General features: G+C 40.8%; 2 protein-coding genes across 4 annotated transcripts in view; both read right to left on the bottom strand.

The window, feature by feature from the left end:
- The window catches only part of pcsk2 (proprotein convertase subtilisin/kexin type 2), a 66,040-nt gene extending 63,218 nt beyond the window's left edge, over positions 1–2,822 (bottom strand). Inside the window, exon 1 of the mRNA XM_067989471.1 lies at positions 2,460–2,822. Within this exon, the coding sequence (XP_067845572.1) occupies positions 2,460–2,645 (186 nt within the window). The 5' untranslated portion in view covers positions 2,646–2,822. The remainder of the gene's footprint in view (positions 1–2,459) is intronic.
- Positions 2,823–6,793: 3,971 nt separating this feature from the next.
- Positions 6,794–17,164, bottom strand: part of LOC137324269 (uncharacterized) — a 145,718-nt gene continuing 135,347 nt past the window's right edge. For all 3 annotated transcript variants that reach the window (XM_067988411.1, XM_067988412.1, XM_067988413.1), the window contains one exon: positions 6,794–8,853. In XM_067988411.1, the coding sequence (XP_067844512.1) occupies positions 8,471–8,853 (383 nt within the window). In that variant the 3' untranslated portion in view covers positions 6,794–8,470. The remainder of the gene's footprint in view (positions 8,854–17,164) is intronic.

The following is a 17,164-nucleotide window of genomic DNA, read 5'->3' as shown; positions in this document are numbered from 1 at the left end:
TTTTCCAGTGGTGTAACATCTGAGTGGGTGAATAAGTGAACTCCCACATCAACAGTCACAGGTGGGAGAAGGTGTTTTGCAGAAACTCTGGGGACTCCGCTCTTTGCTCTTTGGGACATATCCATCCCCAGGGTACTTTCCCGCGCTTGTACAAGAGAATACCACTTTTTTTAAAAATAAAATGTATAGCAGCCTAAAATAAAACGTGGAGAAAATGAAGCAGAATTTAATGTTTTAACAGTAATATAAAAATCGATCGCATTTTTACCAGAAGCTGAACAGACGGCTCACTTGAATGTCATTAAAGACAAAAGTAAATGGGAATCACCGAGACGGATCCGGGAGCCGGTTGGGACTGAAGTTTATAAAACATGATGCGTACAGTCGGCTCTGATAGTCTCCGGCAAGTTACCAGATGCAACCGTGTCAGTCTTCGTTAAGAAAAAAATCTGCAAAAACACCCTTATTGATTTTTGGAAGGGCAGGATATTTTTTGAGCAGCTGAATTGTTAACTGGAGTAACGTAATATTATTTATATTGTGCATTTTATATTATTAAAAGCCGCAATTTTAGTAAAACGCGATGGGATTGTAATGAAATCCTGAAGCCACCCGGTGTTAAATGCATGTTCTCTCCCCCCCAGGACAAGCTGAAGCCTCGAGTCGAGCAGGACTAGATTTTTGGTCAAACTCCACGGGTCATAAAGAATTTGTTTTTCTCGTGGTCAGGGTGAAAATGCCAAACGAAAGGTCAGAGAAACAACCCCAAGGGAGAAGAAACTTTAAAAAAAGACAACCAACCACCAGGGCCACTCTGCAAACTATTGATCTAAATCTTTTAACCACAAATATAGAGTTTTAATAACATTTGATCACAGAAAAATATGGGCATAATGCAAAGTGTTTATTTTCCTTGTTCGGTTCAAAACATATTTAATAATACTTTACATTCACCTATTACTATTGTTTAAGGTTATATACGGCTGTCCAGCTCATAAAATGTAATCTCACATTCAGCACCATGGAGAGGATACAAAATGAGGAGAACACCAGAAAATCGGATTTAAATGAATTGGGAAACGCAATTGGTCCAATCTGGCTGGAGAAAGCGGGCGGCAGCCTGTTCCCCAGTTATTATCCGTTGCCTCTATGCTTCAAAGAGCCGGTTCCAACACACCCCTCCCCTGGATTGCACTGGCCCCCACCCACCCCCTCCTACAAAGGGGATCTGCAGAGTTCTCTTGAGTGGATAGAGGCAACCTTTGGAGAAATGGGATCTGGAATTGGATTTACAGAAAGCGCAACACACAACAGCTCGAAGGAATGCCAGACGCTTGAATTATTGAACAATTCAATATTTGAACCCCGACCCATTAACTCTGGCAGAACAGGAATGATGTAGCAAAGGGTTTGCCGCATGCAACCCGCTACAATAATAGCCTGGCGTACATTACGGGTTCTTTCTTTTATGTGATATATGAGCGTGTTTACCCAGATGCCCTGACAATACAGGGGGTTACTGTAATAACAGATCAAAGCACCAGCCCATCTCCCAGCCAATGACCCAGATAGGAATGTTTTCAAATACGCCACCAGATTTCGTCCCGCTGGGTTTCACACAGATGCTCGGTGTATTCCCCAAAGCCCTTCCTTATTCCTTTCCATATGCAAATTCAGACGCATTTCAGCGCTGTCTTAACAAAATCAAAATGATAAATGGAAAAGCACATTTAGTCATTCACATTTAACACGATGGAGATGCACAATAACAAAGCCCCAGTTATACCTTACGGCATCGATCAGTAAACTGGAAGAATAAATAACGATTGTCAGTTTGCTGGTAAATTAATGGACTATTAACGTCAGCGCAAATAAACCCGCAGTTCTTGTTTTAGCATTAGTGAGAAATTGGAAGTCGCCTTGGCTACAATTAATGGATTTTAACCTTGTACAGTGATGGTTAATTTGGGAGATGTTTTACAGGTAATTAGCTGAAATGCAGAACTAATCGTGTCGAAAGCTCGGAAAGCCGTTCGGGGAGCACTGATGTGAAACTTTCTGCCGCCACCGATGACAAGCTCCAGTGACCTTTTTAGGACAAAATCTGCCACGATTGATGACAGAAATGACAAGGCTTTGGCGCCGCCGGGTCTTAGCGATCCAGCATTCTAACAAAACGCTGAGAAACCTCAGTCTTTTTTGTTTGCTGGTGATAAAAATAGAAATGATTCCCCGAGCGCTGGGCCAATTAACACAATAATCAATGGAAGGGAATATAATGATGCACAATGCGGGTCACGTTTAGATTTAAAATAGAAGAGTTTCTGGACATACAAACACAACATAACAATGGGGACATTTAAAGCAGCAACGTGCAGCATTTGGCACAGTTGTGTCTGATTATATTCACCGTGGGGTTTTTTTGTACATTTTATTGGCAGAAATGTACAATTCCTTACCTTTCTAACACCAATAAAGCCAGTATCTGCAGCAACTTTCTGGGCTACATCGTCCCCACCTTCGTGCAACTCAACCAAGAAGTGATTGGTATAGAGCTTCTGATCGGTCGCGGATGTTGCAAAGATCACTGCATTGAGCAAAATAAGGAAAGTCGAGCCCCCATCCTTGATAAATCCTCGCTTCATCTCTTGCACGCAAAAAAAAATAAATTAACAAGGATGCTGTTAGGACGGCGGCGGGGGGAGAGACAGACACAAAGGTTAGCAGAGCTGCTCACTGCACTTCATTGGGTTCGCCTCTCTCAGCATCAGGCGGAGTAATGGAGCAATGCAATCCAGAGGGCCGCTGATGGTTAAAAAAGACCCTGCAATTTTTTTCAGCGGCTGATCTATAATTCATGAAGAAATCGCCGAGCTTTCTCACTGGATCACGTCAAAGCCGCGTCAAACCATTAAACATTCAGAATAATATTCAATGAAAGGGGGAGTCACACAGAGGGACCGTCATTACAGTAATACATTTTAAAAAGAAAACATGCATAATTGATATCGTTTCACACCAGAGCGACATAGCAGTTAAAATGGACACTAAGATAATATCGGGCTCTTTCCCTATCGAAAGATGCTCATTGCACAAGAAAAAGATGTTTGCAAACAGTAGTCCCGTTACACTCAATGAGGTCTTGGTTTGAGCAGAATTTCTACAGTTACAATTAGCAACCGGTGTACAAACTGTTGACTGTTGTTGGCGGCTTTCAACTCTTAGATTTTATTTTAGATTTGTGCACTGATTGATTTACATTTAGACAGCCCGCTATCCAACCGCAGCAGTGAGTGCCTCCAATATCTCTGAAAGCATTGAAGTTAGTCAGAGGGCTTCTGAGACACAGGGAATTGCTTAACGCAAGGCGCAGCCACCAACAAAAAGGTGCAAGTGTATTTTTTATATAAAACGTCAAAGTTAAATTCAAGAGGAGGTGACTGGTGAGAAAGGTGCAACCTTGGAATTAGTTCTGATGAAGGACCTGCACTCGAAAAGTTCACTGATCTCTCCACAGACGCTGACTGACCTGCTGAGTGTTTCCAGCAATTTCTGTTTTTGTTGCATATTATCTGCGGTTTTCTGCTTTTTTGTTTACAGGACTAAAATGTTTAGAACACGGTTACATTCTCCCAGAACGGTACAGCTTGTTTAGATGTTCAATAACCAAGCCATATGCGCCAGGAAGGTCTATTCCCCAATCTGTGCTGGGTTAGCTGAGAATAGCCAGAGCAGTAAATTGGCCTCAGTGCCCTGGGTTAGAGAAAGGAAGATTAGCCAAATTGGTGTTCCCAATTGATGGCCAGCATCTTATGCTGGTAGTTTGCTTATTTACAATTCTGCGCATCCCCGATTTTCATCGCTCCATCATTGGCGGCTGTGCCTTCAGTTTAGCGCCTTGGACCTAAACTCTGGAATTCCCTCCCTAAACTTCTCTGCCTCTCTGCCTCTTTGACCAAACTTTTAGTCATCTGTCCGAATATCTCCTTAGGTGGCTCGGTGTCAAATTTTATTTGATAACGCTCCTGTGAAGCGCCTTGGGACATTTTACTACATTAAAGGTGCTATATAAATGCAAGTTGTTGTTGTTGTTTGCATGTGAGGTAAGGATGTCCCCATGGCTGACACTTGCTGTCACTGTTTATGTCTCATACACAAACAACAGTCACATGGGCATGGGAGAGCATGGTGAGCAGCCCTGTGGAAAAATACTCCAGTGACGAATAAATACCCCTGGCAGATTGTTCCAAGTTTTTATCAACCTTTCAGTAAAGTAATATTTTCCAATGTCAGTTCCAAATTTACTTTTCACTAATTTCTGTTTATGTCTGCCAGCCCCACAGTAAATAGCACAATGATGGACGGTAAAGCAGTTGGCAACAGCATAAATGAACTAAAAACAATTCACCAAAATTAATTGAGAAGTAAGGATTCTGCTGGCTCTTCAATTCCACTTCCACATTTATATAGCGCCTTTCACGACCTTAGGACGTCCAAAAGCACATTACAGCCAATGAAGTAATTTTGGAGTGTAGTCACTGTTATAATGTAGGAAACATGGCAGCCAATTTGCACACAGCAAGGTCCCACACACAGCAATGAAAGAATGACCAGAAATTTTTGTTTTTTGGTGAATGTTGGTTGGAACGATTCTCATAACGAATCTCATAACATCTTCAATATCATTGTTGTCAGTAGTATTTGGTTACATCTTATAAATCAGGTGTGTAATGTTTATTGTCAATAATCAGTTGCTGTGCCTTAAGTGATTAAATCATTATTGTTTTTCTGTCTCTGGAAAATCCTTATTGTAAAAATGTATTCACCTCAGGCACAACTCACCATTAATCAATGAGAATTGTTCCTTTGTATTTCCACAGATGACTGTTTCACAGCTCAACTTCTCAGTCTTGAGTGCAAGACACCATAATCTTTTCAGGAGAGGTGCTGACCAAAATTATGACAAGACATTTGGTAAAGGGGAGCACACCTCAGAGGCGAGGGATTTTTGCCCCATCCAATAAATTCTATTGCAGGCAATTGGGACTAGCTTAGTGGTATAAACTGGGCGACATGGACATGTTGGGCCGAAGGGCCTGTTTCCATGTTGTAACTTCTATGATTCTATGATTCTATAATAAATATTTTATCTAGCCGAGGCTGGATTCTGCACATTTCTGAATTGCACTGTTCAAAGATGAGTCTTTAATAAAATAGATATAATTAATAGAAAGTGACCCTAACCATTACCTTATTACAGATGTTAACAAATATATTATTTTTCCAACTGCTTTATTAGTTTTAAGTATTATAATTAAATTTAATATCTTACTTTAAACAGTGTAAAATAAAGAATTATTTATTTACCTACGAACATTTATCTGGACACTTGGACTTCAATTTTCTCAGTTTTTTGTTCTGCAACAATTTCCTCCCACATGCTGCTTGTCCATTCTATATGTGGTGCCTGTTTATTCTCTAGGTTTTGCTTTCATTAATATATTCATGATAGAAGATGGTTTCCCTCATTCCCATTGAAGTCTTTAACTTATTTTCAAGCAAACATTTTGCAGTTGCAAACACTTCCTAAGTGACCATTCAGAACAATGCATCTATATAATATGATACTAAGTAGATTTATTAAACATAATGTTGGGTCAAACAACTATGTCAGAAAACAATGTTTGATTTATTTCACAGTAAATCATAATGTATCAAATGTTCAAAATATGTTACAAATTCTGTCATAAATTAAAATCATAGAAGACTAAAGTTAAAGATATGTGATACCCAATAATTGGTTCAATTGTTTTTTTTCTTAAACTTAGAAATTAGTGTCATGTCAAAGTAACAGTTGTCGAAAATACTTCATATCAGCTCTAAGTATAAGAAAGCAATCGGCAGAAAGTTTCAGTAGATCTCAGAAGGTCTTTGTTCTCAGAGCGATAGGCTAGTCTTTGAATTTAAGGTGTTACTTTCCACTTAGGTATAAATAGCAGTATATATTATCATTATTATTTATGGGAATTGTTGTGAATCCATTCTATAAAAGAATATTTTAACAGAACACATCAATACACATAGGAGGTAATTTTCCAAGTATGCGTTGGCAACAGAAAGCCTCACTGTTAGTGTGTAGTAAGAAGATTACCCCCATAGTATAAGCAACAAAGAATTTTTAATTTTATTTATAGTATGTATTATTTTTGGATGAATAGCATTTCATCTGTGACTATTTTTTAAGTACCCTGTTTGTCTGGAAATATGTGACAGAGGTTTGAGCAGTGCAGGCAGACGTGTGAATTGCTGCTCTTGTCTATATTTTTATTTGCACATTGTATTTAATGCCTTCAAGTACACTATTTGAAGGCGATCTTTGTCACTGTTCTACATGAAATGGTATTTTGAAATGCATCTTCATTAATTTTTTCTGTAAATCCTGACATCAAAGAAATTTTAAAGTGTAAGAATAGTACTTTTGCTGCAGCTCCATTGTCAATTTTAAATTCTACAATCAAGTCAGAAGAAAGAATGCCATAACGTCAAGGCTTGAATTACACAGATCATGAGTGAAGATTCAATGATATTCTCCCAATCTGCATGACACTCACTTTAACCACTCGTCGCAGTTTCTTTAAATGAATCAGTTCATGTGAACCAATTCTAGAGCCGGATGGCATTACAGGGAAATTGTACAAAATCACACTCGCAATGCTGGGTCCGCATATTGGGAGTCATTTTCCAACCTGCCTGATTTTTCCCCCCCTCCCCTCCCCTCCCTAGCTCAAGGGCACTGTAGCCAATTATACCACCCCTACTTCTGCTGGATAAGCTGCCTCAGCACAGACCTGGGATCAGAACCTGAGACACTGTATGGCTCAGAAACACAACAGACATGGCATTTACCCATTAAAACAGTGGGAAAAATGTTATATTTCTTCCAAGTCTTAAAGATGACCTTTTTCTCTAAACCATCATGCACAGATACATCGCCAGGAAGCAAACAAATGAGTTAGTTTGCAAAGTGTGAAATTAGTTTTAGTTAAAAGTCAATTATCAATTTTGCCAATGTCAATGGAGAGATTAAGACCTTTGTGCCCAGAAATTCAAGATATGATGACTTGAGCTCAGCTCACTGTCACAGTCACCATTCAGATGATGGAATTGTTTTTGACAATTGTTAAATATCATTCTTCTTAGTGATTTTCTGCAAAATAAAGAAGTAGCAAATTTTACCTAGATAGATGTGATAGTTTTTCTTGGTAACAACCTGTAATTCTCTCCCCACATGTACTTTTAGAATGAGAAACAAAATGTCAGGCACCCAGTTGCAATTCAGTTAATGCTTTTCTTGTTTGTCGGCACTGAGAGTAATATTTTTAATAAACAGAGCAAAGAGAATGTACAAAAATAACACAATTGCTTGCAAACTGTAATGCACATCAGAACAAACACTGATTTTCTATTGATAATCCTACCATGAAGATTGACTTTTTGAAAATAGCAAAAAGCTTTTACAGCTAATTTAGAGCATGGTAAACCATCAAATCTCATTATAGGCCATAAGCAACTATGGCCTGCAGAAAATTACTTTACCAGATATGGAGATAGGTGAAAAAAATCAAAATGATAGAACAGCAAGTACACTGTGGAAATATGAAACACATGTTTATAACCTCAAATCAGGAGAAAATCGTCACAGTCATTTTGGTTAAAAAGAGTGGAGATTGACTCGACACAGACTAATTAAGTTCAATGTAAGCTTTTTTGTTCAGAAATAGGACACTGTTAAGCTTAGTGAAACACTCTAAATGTAAATGTGACTGTTCAATATAACAGACATCTGAGAAAAAAATTAAAAAGTACCTGTCAACTTTCATGTGTTTAGTATTAATGTTATGAGTTCTTTGAGTCACTTAATTGTGGGTTGATGTTTTAATAATTAGAAATAAACTAAAATGATGATAAACAGGACTAAATAATTGTTAAATGTACAATAACATTGCATTATCATTGTATAAAAGATCTACAATTAATATGTACTGTAATTAAATATACAAGCTGTAGTTGATACTCTGCTATTCTTTAGTCAATAAAATAATCTCAGCAGAATTCTGTTACTTTTAGCTTGGGTACTCTCCAACCAAATCAAGGCAATCACAAATATATTTTAACATCATGTTTCCTTCCTTCACAACAGAGCAAGTTAATAGCACAATCAAATTGATATTACCTTTCATAAGTTTTCATCAGTTGTCATCCAGGATCAACAATAAAGTCAAAGGTTATTCATCACTGGCAGCAGCATAGCCTCTGTTCACAGCTTGAACTTAAAACATATTTATATCAGTCAACTATTGATCAAAGTGCTGTCATTCTGCTCGTTGTGAAGCAAATTAAGCAGGAAACAATTCTGATTTGTAATTTATAGTACTATATTTATAAAAAATGTTGGTTAAATTCCCTTTGTTCAGATATGAGTTCCACCTGAATTCATTTGCTGTAGGTCTTCCTCACTGCTACAGTCAGTGCTGTCCACCTTGGTTTTCAAATTAATGATAACCTCAATTTGTTTTGCGAGTTGCTCAGTGCTATCCATTGGTAGTGTTTCTTCATCTTCTTCATCAGCGAAGTTGGGCATTTGAGAATCTTCTACCTTTGTCAAATCACTTACGTCTACCACCAAATCTTTGGTGTAGTCTTCTTCAAAATTTTCTTCAATTCTGTGCTCACTTGCATCTGTCTGTCTTTGCTTCTTGCTGCCAGTACATTGGTCATTAATTTCAGAATGGCGTGAAGTCCTTGCTCCAGAGGTGAAGGGAGAGCGTACTTTTACTGAATGTGAAGATTTGCCTGGCAGATGCATAAATGTTGCATTAATAGTCTTATAGCTAATACAGTGGAAGCTTTACATAGACTTAAGGGTTAATTCCGCAATCCCTTACTCCTTGTGGGTAGCTACAATCACAGCTTGGAGAACTGGGTCATACAAACACACAAAATTGATTGGCAGGAAAAGACCAGCTGGTCCATCAAGCCTGCCCCACACCATGATGACCAGAGCATCATGACCAAACCCATCCTCCCTCCTTCCCCACCTATCCCCCTTTTTCCCTTCCCCACAGCCATGTAATCTCCTGGGAGAGGCAAAAAAAGAGAAAAAGTCCAGGGCCAATAAGGGAAAAATTAGACTGGAAAATTCCTCTCCGTCCCCCTCAGGCAATAGAAACCAGCCCTGGAGATCATATGGACCAAGCTTTATCTATAGAGCCACTTACCTTCTATATGGAGCGATCTCTGCCCCAGTCAGGAACCAGTCCAGCTCCCTCTTGAAGGCAGAGAGTCAGCACCCACCTCACCAGCCGGCAATGTAGTCCAGAGGCTCACTACACTCTGGGAAAAGAAGATTCGCCCAATATCCAGTCTATTCCTACTCTTCCATAGTTTAAACTTGTGTCCTCTGGTCCTCCCCAATCTGTTAAACTGGAATAATCTATCAACAGGGACGCTATCCAGCCCTTTAATTATTTTATAGACCTCTATCGGGTCACCTCTAAGTCTTCGCTGCTTTAAAGTAAATTGTCAGCATGTGGTAGCCCTGCCTCTGACCCACACGCCCTGCGAGCGCAACTCCCCATTGGGAAGGTGGAATATATCACTTACCATTTTCATTTCATGTCCATCACAGTACAGCAGCTAATGTGACAAGAAATAGTATGAAGTTTTTGTGTTTTTGAGAGACTAGGGTTCTTTATAGGTGTCTACAGAATTATTTTGCCAATTGCAAAAGGTGGGACAGGGGATGACATTTTGGGCTCTGTTCTGATCACAAGATAGATTGAGATGAAGGAGGTCCTTTGACCCATTAAATTTCACCCTTCTTGAATACTAACCTTACGGTCGGTTTACTTTGCCCTATCATGATGTTTGCTTTGTTGCTAATGAAAATGAATTCAAAATATTAACAGCTAATGCTTACACATCATAAGACACAGAAATAGTGGAAAAACAGACCTTCTTTTAAAAATTATTAAAAGAAAATTGGGTGGGCTGCAAATCGGCCGGGCTGACATCTGCGCCCAATTGTCCAATTTGCCCTCCCATTGAGTGAGGCTCCACACCAGGAGTGCTAGCTTGTAAAATTCATCCCTTAGTGTCCAGTTTATATTTTAGAAATATTCCAAACAGCCAGCTCAAAATGAAATAGCTGGCAATCCCATAGATGTGGCCAAGAAATTCCCTTGCATCATTCAGAACATTCATTCGAATTTTTGACTAATCTACGACACTGGAACATACAGTCTTGGAGACATTTCCTCATTGATAAACACCCTAAGAGTTTCAATGCCCGATAAACCTTTTTGACAATAACTGGTTTGATTGGTTGACACTAAAAATCTCCAATACCACTGAAAAAAATGTTTCTTGTGAAAGCTGACGAGCTGACACAAGGAGAACGCTGACTATCAGCTTAAAACACTGACAGCTGGCATGTATGTGGTTTGAGTCGAATCTTACTTTGGTAGACTATGAATATGTAGATTTTTTTTTGGTTGAATATGATCAGGAGAAAATTGGCATTGGGGAGGAAGATTTGCATAAGATCATTATTAAGTAATGAAAATAGAAACGAACCAATCAGACAGAAATAAAACAGCCTTATACTCTTACCCATTGAGGAGGAAGAAAATTGAGTGGCAGCTCACTAGTCACAATGTAAACGACAAGAGATTTTACTGTGAAGATGACTATAGAAGTGAAATGGAGGGTGTTTCTGAACAACAATAATGCACACATGGAACAACGATTTCCTTTGTGTGCTGTGTAAGAAAATCATAATCCTATTCTTTCAAGCAAGTTTACAATTATGTTATAGATGGCTCACAGAGGAAATCTTCCCCCATGGTTGTCTGGTGGGTTGTACTTGAGGAAAATCAATTAGATTGCTGGACTTGCCTGGAGGCTATCATCACTCAATCAACCTGCCTGTCACCAGTTACCTCCCACTATACTCCAGTTTCTCTGTTATTATTTCATAACTAATTACACACATGTTGGCCAGTCAATCAGATTGTTTGTTCTGATTAATTATCTACTAATAACGAATATGCTACTGCAGCATTTGCCAATTTCCCAAACAAAACAAGTGGAACAGGATATATTGCTGAAGGTAATAATAAAATGAAAGCAGGTCAAGCAGAATACACTAAATTGTTGAACTCGATGACCTACATTGGCTCCCGGTCCGGCAACGCCTCGATTTTAAAATTCTCATCCTTGTTTTCAAATCCGTCTATGGCCTCACCCCCTCCCTGTCTCTGTAACCTCCTCCAGCCCTACAACCCTCCGAGATCTCTGCGCTCCTCCAATTCTGGCCTCTTGCGCATCCCCAATTTTAATCGCTCCACCATTGGCGGCCGTGTCTCAGCTGCCTACGCCCTAAGTTCTGGAATCCCCTCCTAAACCTCTCCGCCTCTCTCTTCTCTTTTAAGACGCTCCTTAAAACCGACCTCTTTGACCTAATATCTTCTTATGTGGTTTGGTGTGAAATTTTGTTTGATAATCGTTCCTATGAAGCGCCTTTAAAGGCGCTATATAAATGCAAGTTGTTATTGTTCTTGTTGTTGAAAGTAAGAACATGTAGCTATGCTAAGAAACTTAGCTCAAATAGCCCATGGTGCCACTGCACCCGTGGAAGTGTGGCAGGGTGGAACTTCCACCCGCTGCTTTCAAGTACCGCTGATCCCATCCCAAATCCCAGAGACAGTCACTTAAGTAGTCGTGGTGGGCACCTCTGTTGCGCCACTACAAGTGAAGATGCCCACCCCATGGAAACGGCAGATCATGCAACAAAACCCTACTGCTCTGAGGTGAGGGGAGAGCCTACAGTCCAAGATGGCCTGAAGAAGATGGTGAGATGTGAGACATTTTGTTACATTTTCTCCCCAGTAACTGCAGGCCCAATTCCTCAATGGTAATCGATATTTCTGTGATTAAGACACGCTGTAGATAGTGGTCAATTGTGTTTTATTTGCAGAAGTAAAGCTGCTTGTTTTTTTTTTGTTCTGCAGGATGTTGGTGGGAGTGAAGGCAGGGCACATGCAATTGTATTTGAACAAAGGAAAACAGCATAAATCTTTCATTAGTTTGTAATTTCACCTTTTGATGAACACAAGTACTTTGCTTTTATTCAATAAATGACGGTATGGAAAATAACCCAAGGCTGTAAATACAATGGGCCAGTTCTCAAATTTCCAAAAGCACTTCACCGTTAAATATTATAAATTTCTACTTGGTGGGGAAGGAGTGAAGCGGACTAGTGTCCATTTCTCCAGGCTTTCTGCGGATCTCCCACAGAAGATATGGCGGATGACCAGAAGAATCCATGCGGAAATTCAAACCATGTGTTTTTATTTCTGGGGCCTCTGTTTCTACGGATTCAAACCTAGCCTGGCTGCTGGGGTCCTGTGTGCAATGGGTAGTCTCAACAGATTTTCTTGTAGGCATGAACCCACAGGAGAAAACTGCTCACAACTCGGAATAAATTGGCAATCTCACTCAGGGTTAGGGGTTGCCAACCCTCCAGGATTGGCCTGGAGTCTCCAGGAATTGAAGGTTAATCTCCTGGATCCTGCTGTGAGCATAAAACCCGGGAGAAAAATCAGAGGGGCATTCTGTTTATTAGTTTTAACATTTTAGAAATGGACAAAAAGGCTGTTTGACTGACAGTCAAGAATCATCCAATCTAGTAATGAAAAGGCTTTTCGCTTTCCAATTGGCGTGAGAAGGCGGAGCATCATGAGGATGGGCGTGTCGGGAATGGGGGGGGGCGGGACAGTTGGCGACAGGAGGTCATGTGATGAAACCTCCAGGAATACACTCAAAGTACATAAAGATGACCCACTAAGGGCAGCTCCTCTGAGGTTGAGATTGTAGCACATGTCAGTGTAGGACAGAGACAGGTTTTTTAACTGAAATTTTAGAATTTGTTCAGTCAAATTGCAAGAGTTGAAAAACCTTTTTTTTAAAATGGCCATGTGAAAGAGGCTGGAATTCCCTAGAACTATCAGATTTTTTACTATTTAACGTAGGAGGAGTCTTGTATAATTTGTATTAAGCTATTCTTACTAAGTTAAATTTGGTTCAGACAGGATTAAATCCTCAGCACACACACTTTCCGAGAAAGTGAGTTACACTCAGTTAAAGCACCTATCTAAGAACATAAGAAAGACATAGGAACATAAGAAATCGGAGCAGGAGTAGGCCATACAGCCCCTCGAGCCTGCTCCGCCATTCAATAAGATCATGGCTGATCTTCTACCTCAACTCCACTTTCCCACCCTATCACCATATCCCTTGATTCCCTTAGTGTCCAAATATCCATCGATCTCAGGCTTGAATATACTCAACGACTGAGTATCCACAGCCCTCTGGGGTAGAGAATTCCAAAGATTCACCACCCTCTGAGTGAAGAAATTCCTCCTCATCTCAGTCTAAAGATAGATAGATTTTCTTGCCTATCGTATCAGTTTGAGACAATGAGGATGTAGGAACAGCTTCATTCACATGTGTCCAGCAGGGGTTGTTGTCCAGGAAATACATAACTAGGAAGGCGGTAGCCGGTTTGTTTGGCAGGCCAACTGGCCAATCCCCAGGGACATAGAGCTTGGGAAGGGTCAGATTTCAAATCTTTGGTTCATGGTCTAGCTAAGGCATAGAGACCCTGAAATTCTGGGGTAGCTGCCAACCCTCCCCCAAGCCCTCGACCCCCCCTCCCCGCCCCGCCAGAAGTTGGACCAAGAATCATAGCTGCAGGCTCTTGAGGCCATTGACCCTGTCCCTAATCCTGAGAAGATGGTTCATTTCAATGATTGGGAAGGGAAGCGTATGCCTGTAGCAGGGGCGGAAAATCAGAGACATTTCGACTGGGGGTACTAGAGGCCCTTAACGGTCTGAAGAGGAAACATTCAAAAAATGTTTCCTCAATTCAGGGAGACAAAGTTTGGGCATTATAAGGTAATTGGAATCCTCTGGAATCGATTATGTTTACCACCATTCCTTTTTGGGGCTTTAATAAAGGACCTACATCGTTTCCTAGCTGGCATCGCTCCCACTGGGCCGAATATTGGTGTAATGCGCGGAATTCTCAGGATAATCCAGGAATGCTCCCAAATGCACACTCAACAAGGTTTTTATATCAAGTGGAAGCCGGGAAGATCTGGTCAAATTTTCTTTCCTTATCCCTGAATTTTCCTAAGTTTTGATATTTTGGGATTTTTACAAACAACCAAAATATTACATGAACGACCTATTTGGTAATCTCAAAGAAAGTGGTCATCCCAAAAATTGACCTTAAATTCAGCAAAACGGAACCAGAACAAGCAGATAAAATTGTTTACTTGAAAGTTTAATAAGATCAGAAAGCCAGGCCAACAAAGTTGAAGTGATAGAAATACAAACATTTAATGATATGAAGGGCTTCATGTGCAACCATAAAATCAAGCTGGTAATAAGAAGCAAATTGCTTAATCTCATGGCTGCAAGAGGAGGTCAGAGGCTGGGTATTCTGTGGCGAGTGACTCACCTCCCGACTCCCCAAAGCCTTTCCACCATCTACAAGGCACAAGTCAGGAGTGTGATGGAATACTCTCCACTTGCCTGGATGAGTGCAGCTCCAACTATACTCAAGAAGCTTGACACTATCCAGGCAAAGCAGCCCACTTGATTGGCACCCCATCCACCATCTTAAACATTCACTCCCTCCACCACCGGCGCACCGTGGCTGCAGTGTGTACCGCCTACAGGATGCACTGCAGCAACTCACCAAGGCTTCTTTGATAGCACCTCCCAAACCCGCGACCTCTACCATCTAGAAGGACAAGGGTAGCAGGCACATGGGAACACCACCACCTTCACGTTCCCCTCCAAGTCACACACCATCCTGACTTGGAAATATATCGCCGTTCCTTCATTGTCGCTGGGTCAAAATCCTGGAACTCCCTTCCTAACAGCACTGTGGGAGAACCTTCACCACACGGACTGCAGCGGTTCAAGAAGGCAGCTCACCACCACCTTCTCAAGGGCAATTAGGGATGGGCAATAAATGCTGGCCTTGAGTGAATGAATAAAAAAAATGTATGGCCAACAGCATTGTACCGATTTGAAAATTGGAAATCCCTATCTCTGTAACCTCCTCCAGCCCTACAACCCTTCAAGATCTCTGCGCTCCTCCAATTCTGGCCTCTTGCGCATCCCCGATTTTAATCGCTCCACCACTGGCGGCCATGCCTAGGCCCTAAGCTCTGGAATTCCCTCCCTAAACCTCTCTACCTCCCTCTCCTCCTTTGAGACGCTCCTTAAAACCTACCTCTTTGACCAAGCTTTTGAACAACTGTCCCAACATCTCTATGGGGTTCAGTGTCAAATTTTGTTTGATAATCGCTCCTGTGAAGCACCTTGGGACGTTTTACTATGTTAAAGGCGCTTTATAAATGCAAGTTGTTGTTTCAATCCTGGAGTGAAAAGAGTGTGGTGCTTGAGTTGTGGTGTTATAGGCATACGTTAAAAATTAGACAAGAGAATGGCTAACAAAAGGTAATTGAACTAGCACAGAAAAGAGTGATCGTTAGACTGGTTATGAGGAGAATATACTGTGAACAAATTATTAAGAGTCATAAGGTTGAATTTGAAGCTTGATTGAGTTTTTTGATGAGGTACCAGAGAGGGTCAATAAGGGCAATGAGGTTGATGTGTATGTTGATCTAATGTATCCAAAAGGCTTTTGATAAAGTGCCGCATAATAGGCTTGTCATTAAAGCTGAAGCCCACAGAATAAAAGGGGCAGTGGCAGTATGGATATGAAATTGGCTAAGTGACTGGAAACGGAGAGTAGTGGTGAATGGTTGTTTTTCGGACTGGAGGAAGGTATACAGTGGTGTTCTCCAGGGGTAAGTACGAGGGCCACTGCTTTTTTTGATATATATTAATGACTTGGACTTGGGTGTACAGGGCACAATTTCAAAATCTGCAGATGACACAAAACTTGGAAGTGTAGTGAACAGTGAGGAAGATAGTGATAGACTTCAAGAGGATATAGGCAGGCTGGTGGAATGGGCGGACACGTGGCAGATGAAATTTAACGCAGAAAAATACGAGGTGATACATTTTGGCAGGAAGAATGAGGAGAGGCAATATAAACTTAAGGGTACAATTCTAAAAGCGGTTCAGGAACTGAGAGATTTGAGGGTATATGTACACAAATCATTGAAGGTGGCAGGACAGGTTGAGAAAGCAGCTAAAAAAGCATAAGGGATCCTGGGTTTTATAAATAGAGGCATAGAGGTCAAAAGCAAGGAAGTCATGATGAACCTTAATAAAACTCTGTTTCAGCCACAACTGGAGTATTGTGTCCAGTTCTGGGCACCGCACTTTAGGAAAGATGTGAAGGCCTTAGTGAGGGTGCAGAAGAGATTTACTAGAATGATTCCAGGGATGAAGGACTTCAGTTACGTGGATAGACTGAAGAAGCTCGGGTTGTTCTCCTTAGAGCAGAGAAGGTTGAGAGGAGATTTGATAGAGGCATTCAAAATCATTAAGGGTCTAGATAGAGTAGTTAGACAGAAACTGTTCCCATTTGCGGAAGGGTCAAGAACCAGAGGACATAGATTTAAGGTGATTGGCAAAAGAACCAAAGGTGACATGAGGAAAAACTTGTTTTTACACAGCGAGTGGTTATGATCTGGAATGCACTGCCCGAGGGGGTGATGGAAGCAGATTCAATTGTGGCTTTCAAAATGGAATTGGATAAGTACTTGAAGGGAAAAAATATGCAGGGCTACGGGGATAGGGCGGGGGGGTGGGATTAGCTGGATTGCTCTTGCATAGAGCCGGCACGGACTCGACCGGCCGAATGGCCTCCTTCCGTGCTGTAACCTTTCTATGATTCTAATACTGTCTGAAAAAGTTGTTGATAACAGATCAAAAAAAATAGGCAAATAAAAGCAGGGCTAGATGATACGATGGAATAGGCAAGTACTTCAGAGGCTGATAGAATCAACTTGTGCAGTTACCATGAAGTATTGAGTGAAGGGGTCACCAACCTCCAGGGCAGAGAGGGTGCATGGCGGAAGAGACATCAGTAAGCATCAATCTTACATAGATGGTG

Source organism: Heptranchias perlo, chromosome 8 (genome assembly GCF_035084215.1).
Source record: "Heptranchias perlo isolate sHepPer1 chromosome 8, sHepPer1.hap1, whole genome shotgun sequence".
Classification (NCBI taxonomy): Eukaryota; Metazoa; Chordata; class Chondrichthyes; order Hexanchiformes; family Hexanchidae; genus Heptranchias; species Heptranchias perlo.
Note: the sequence above shows the minus strand (reverse complement) of the source record. Positions and strands in the feature narration are given on the sequence as shown.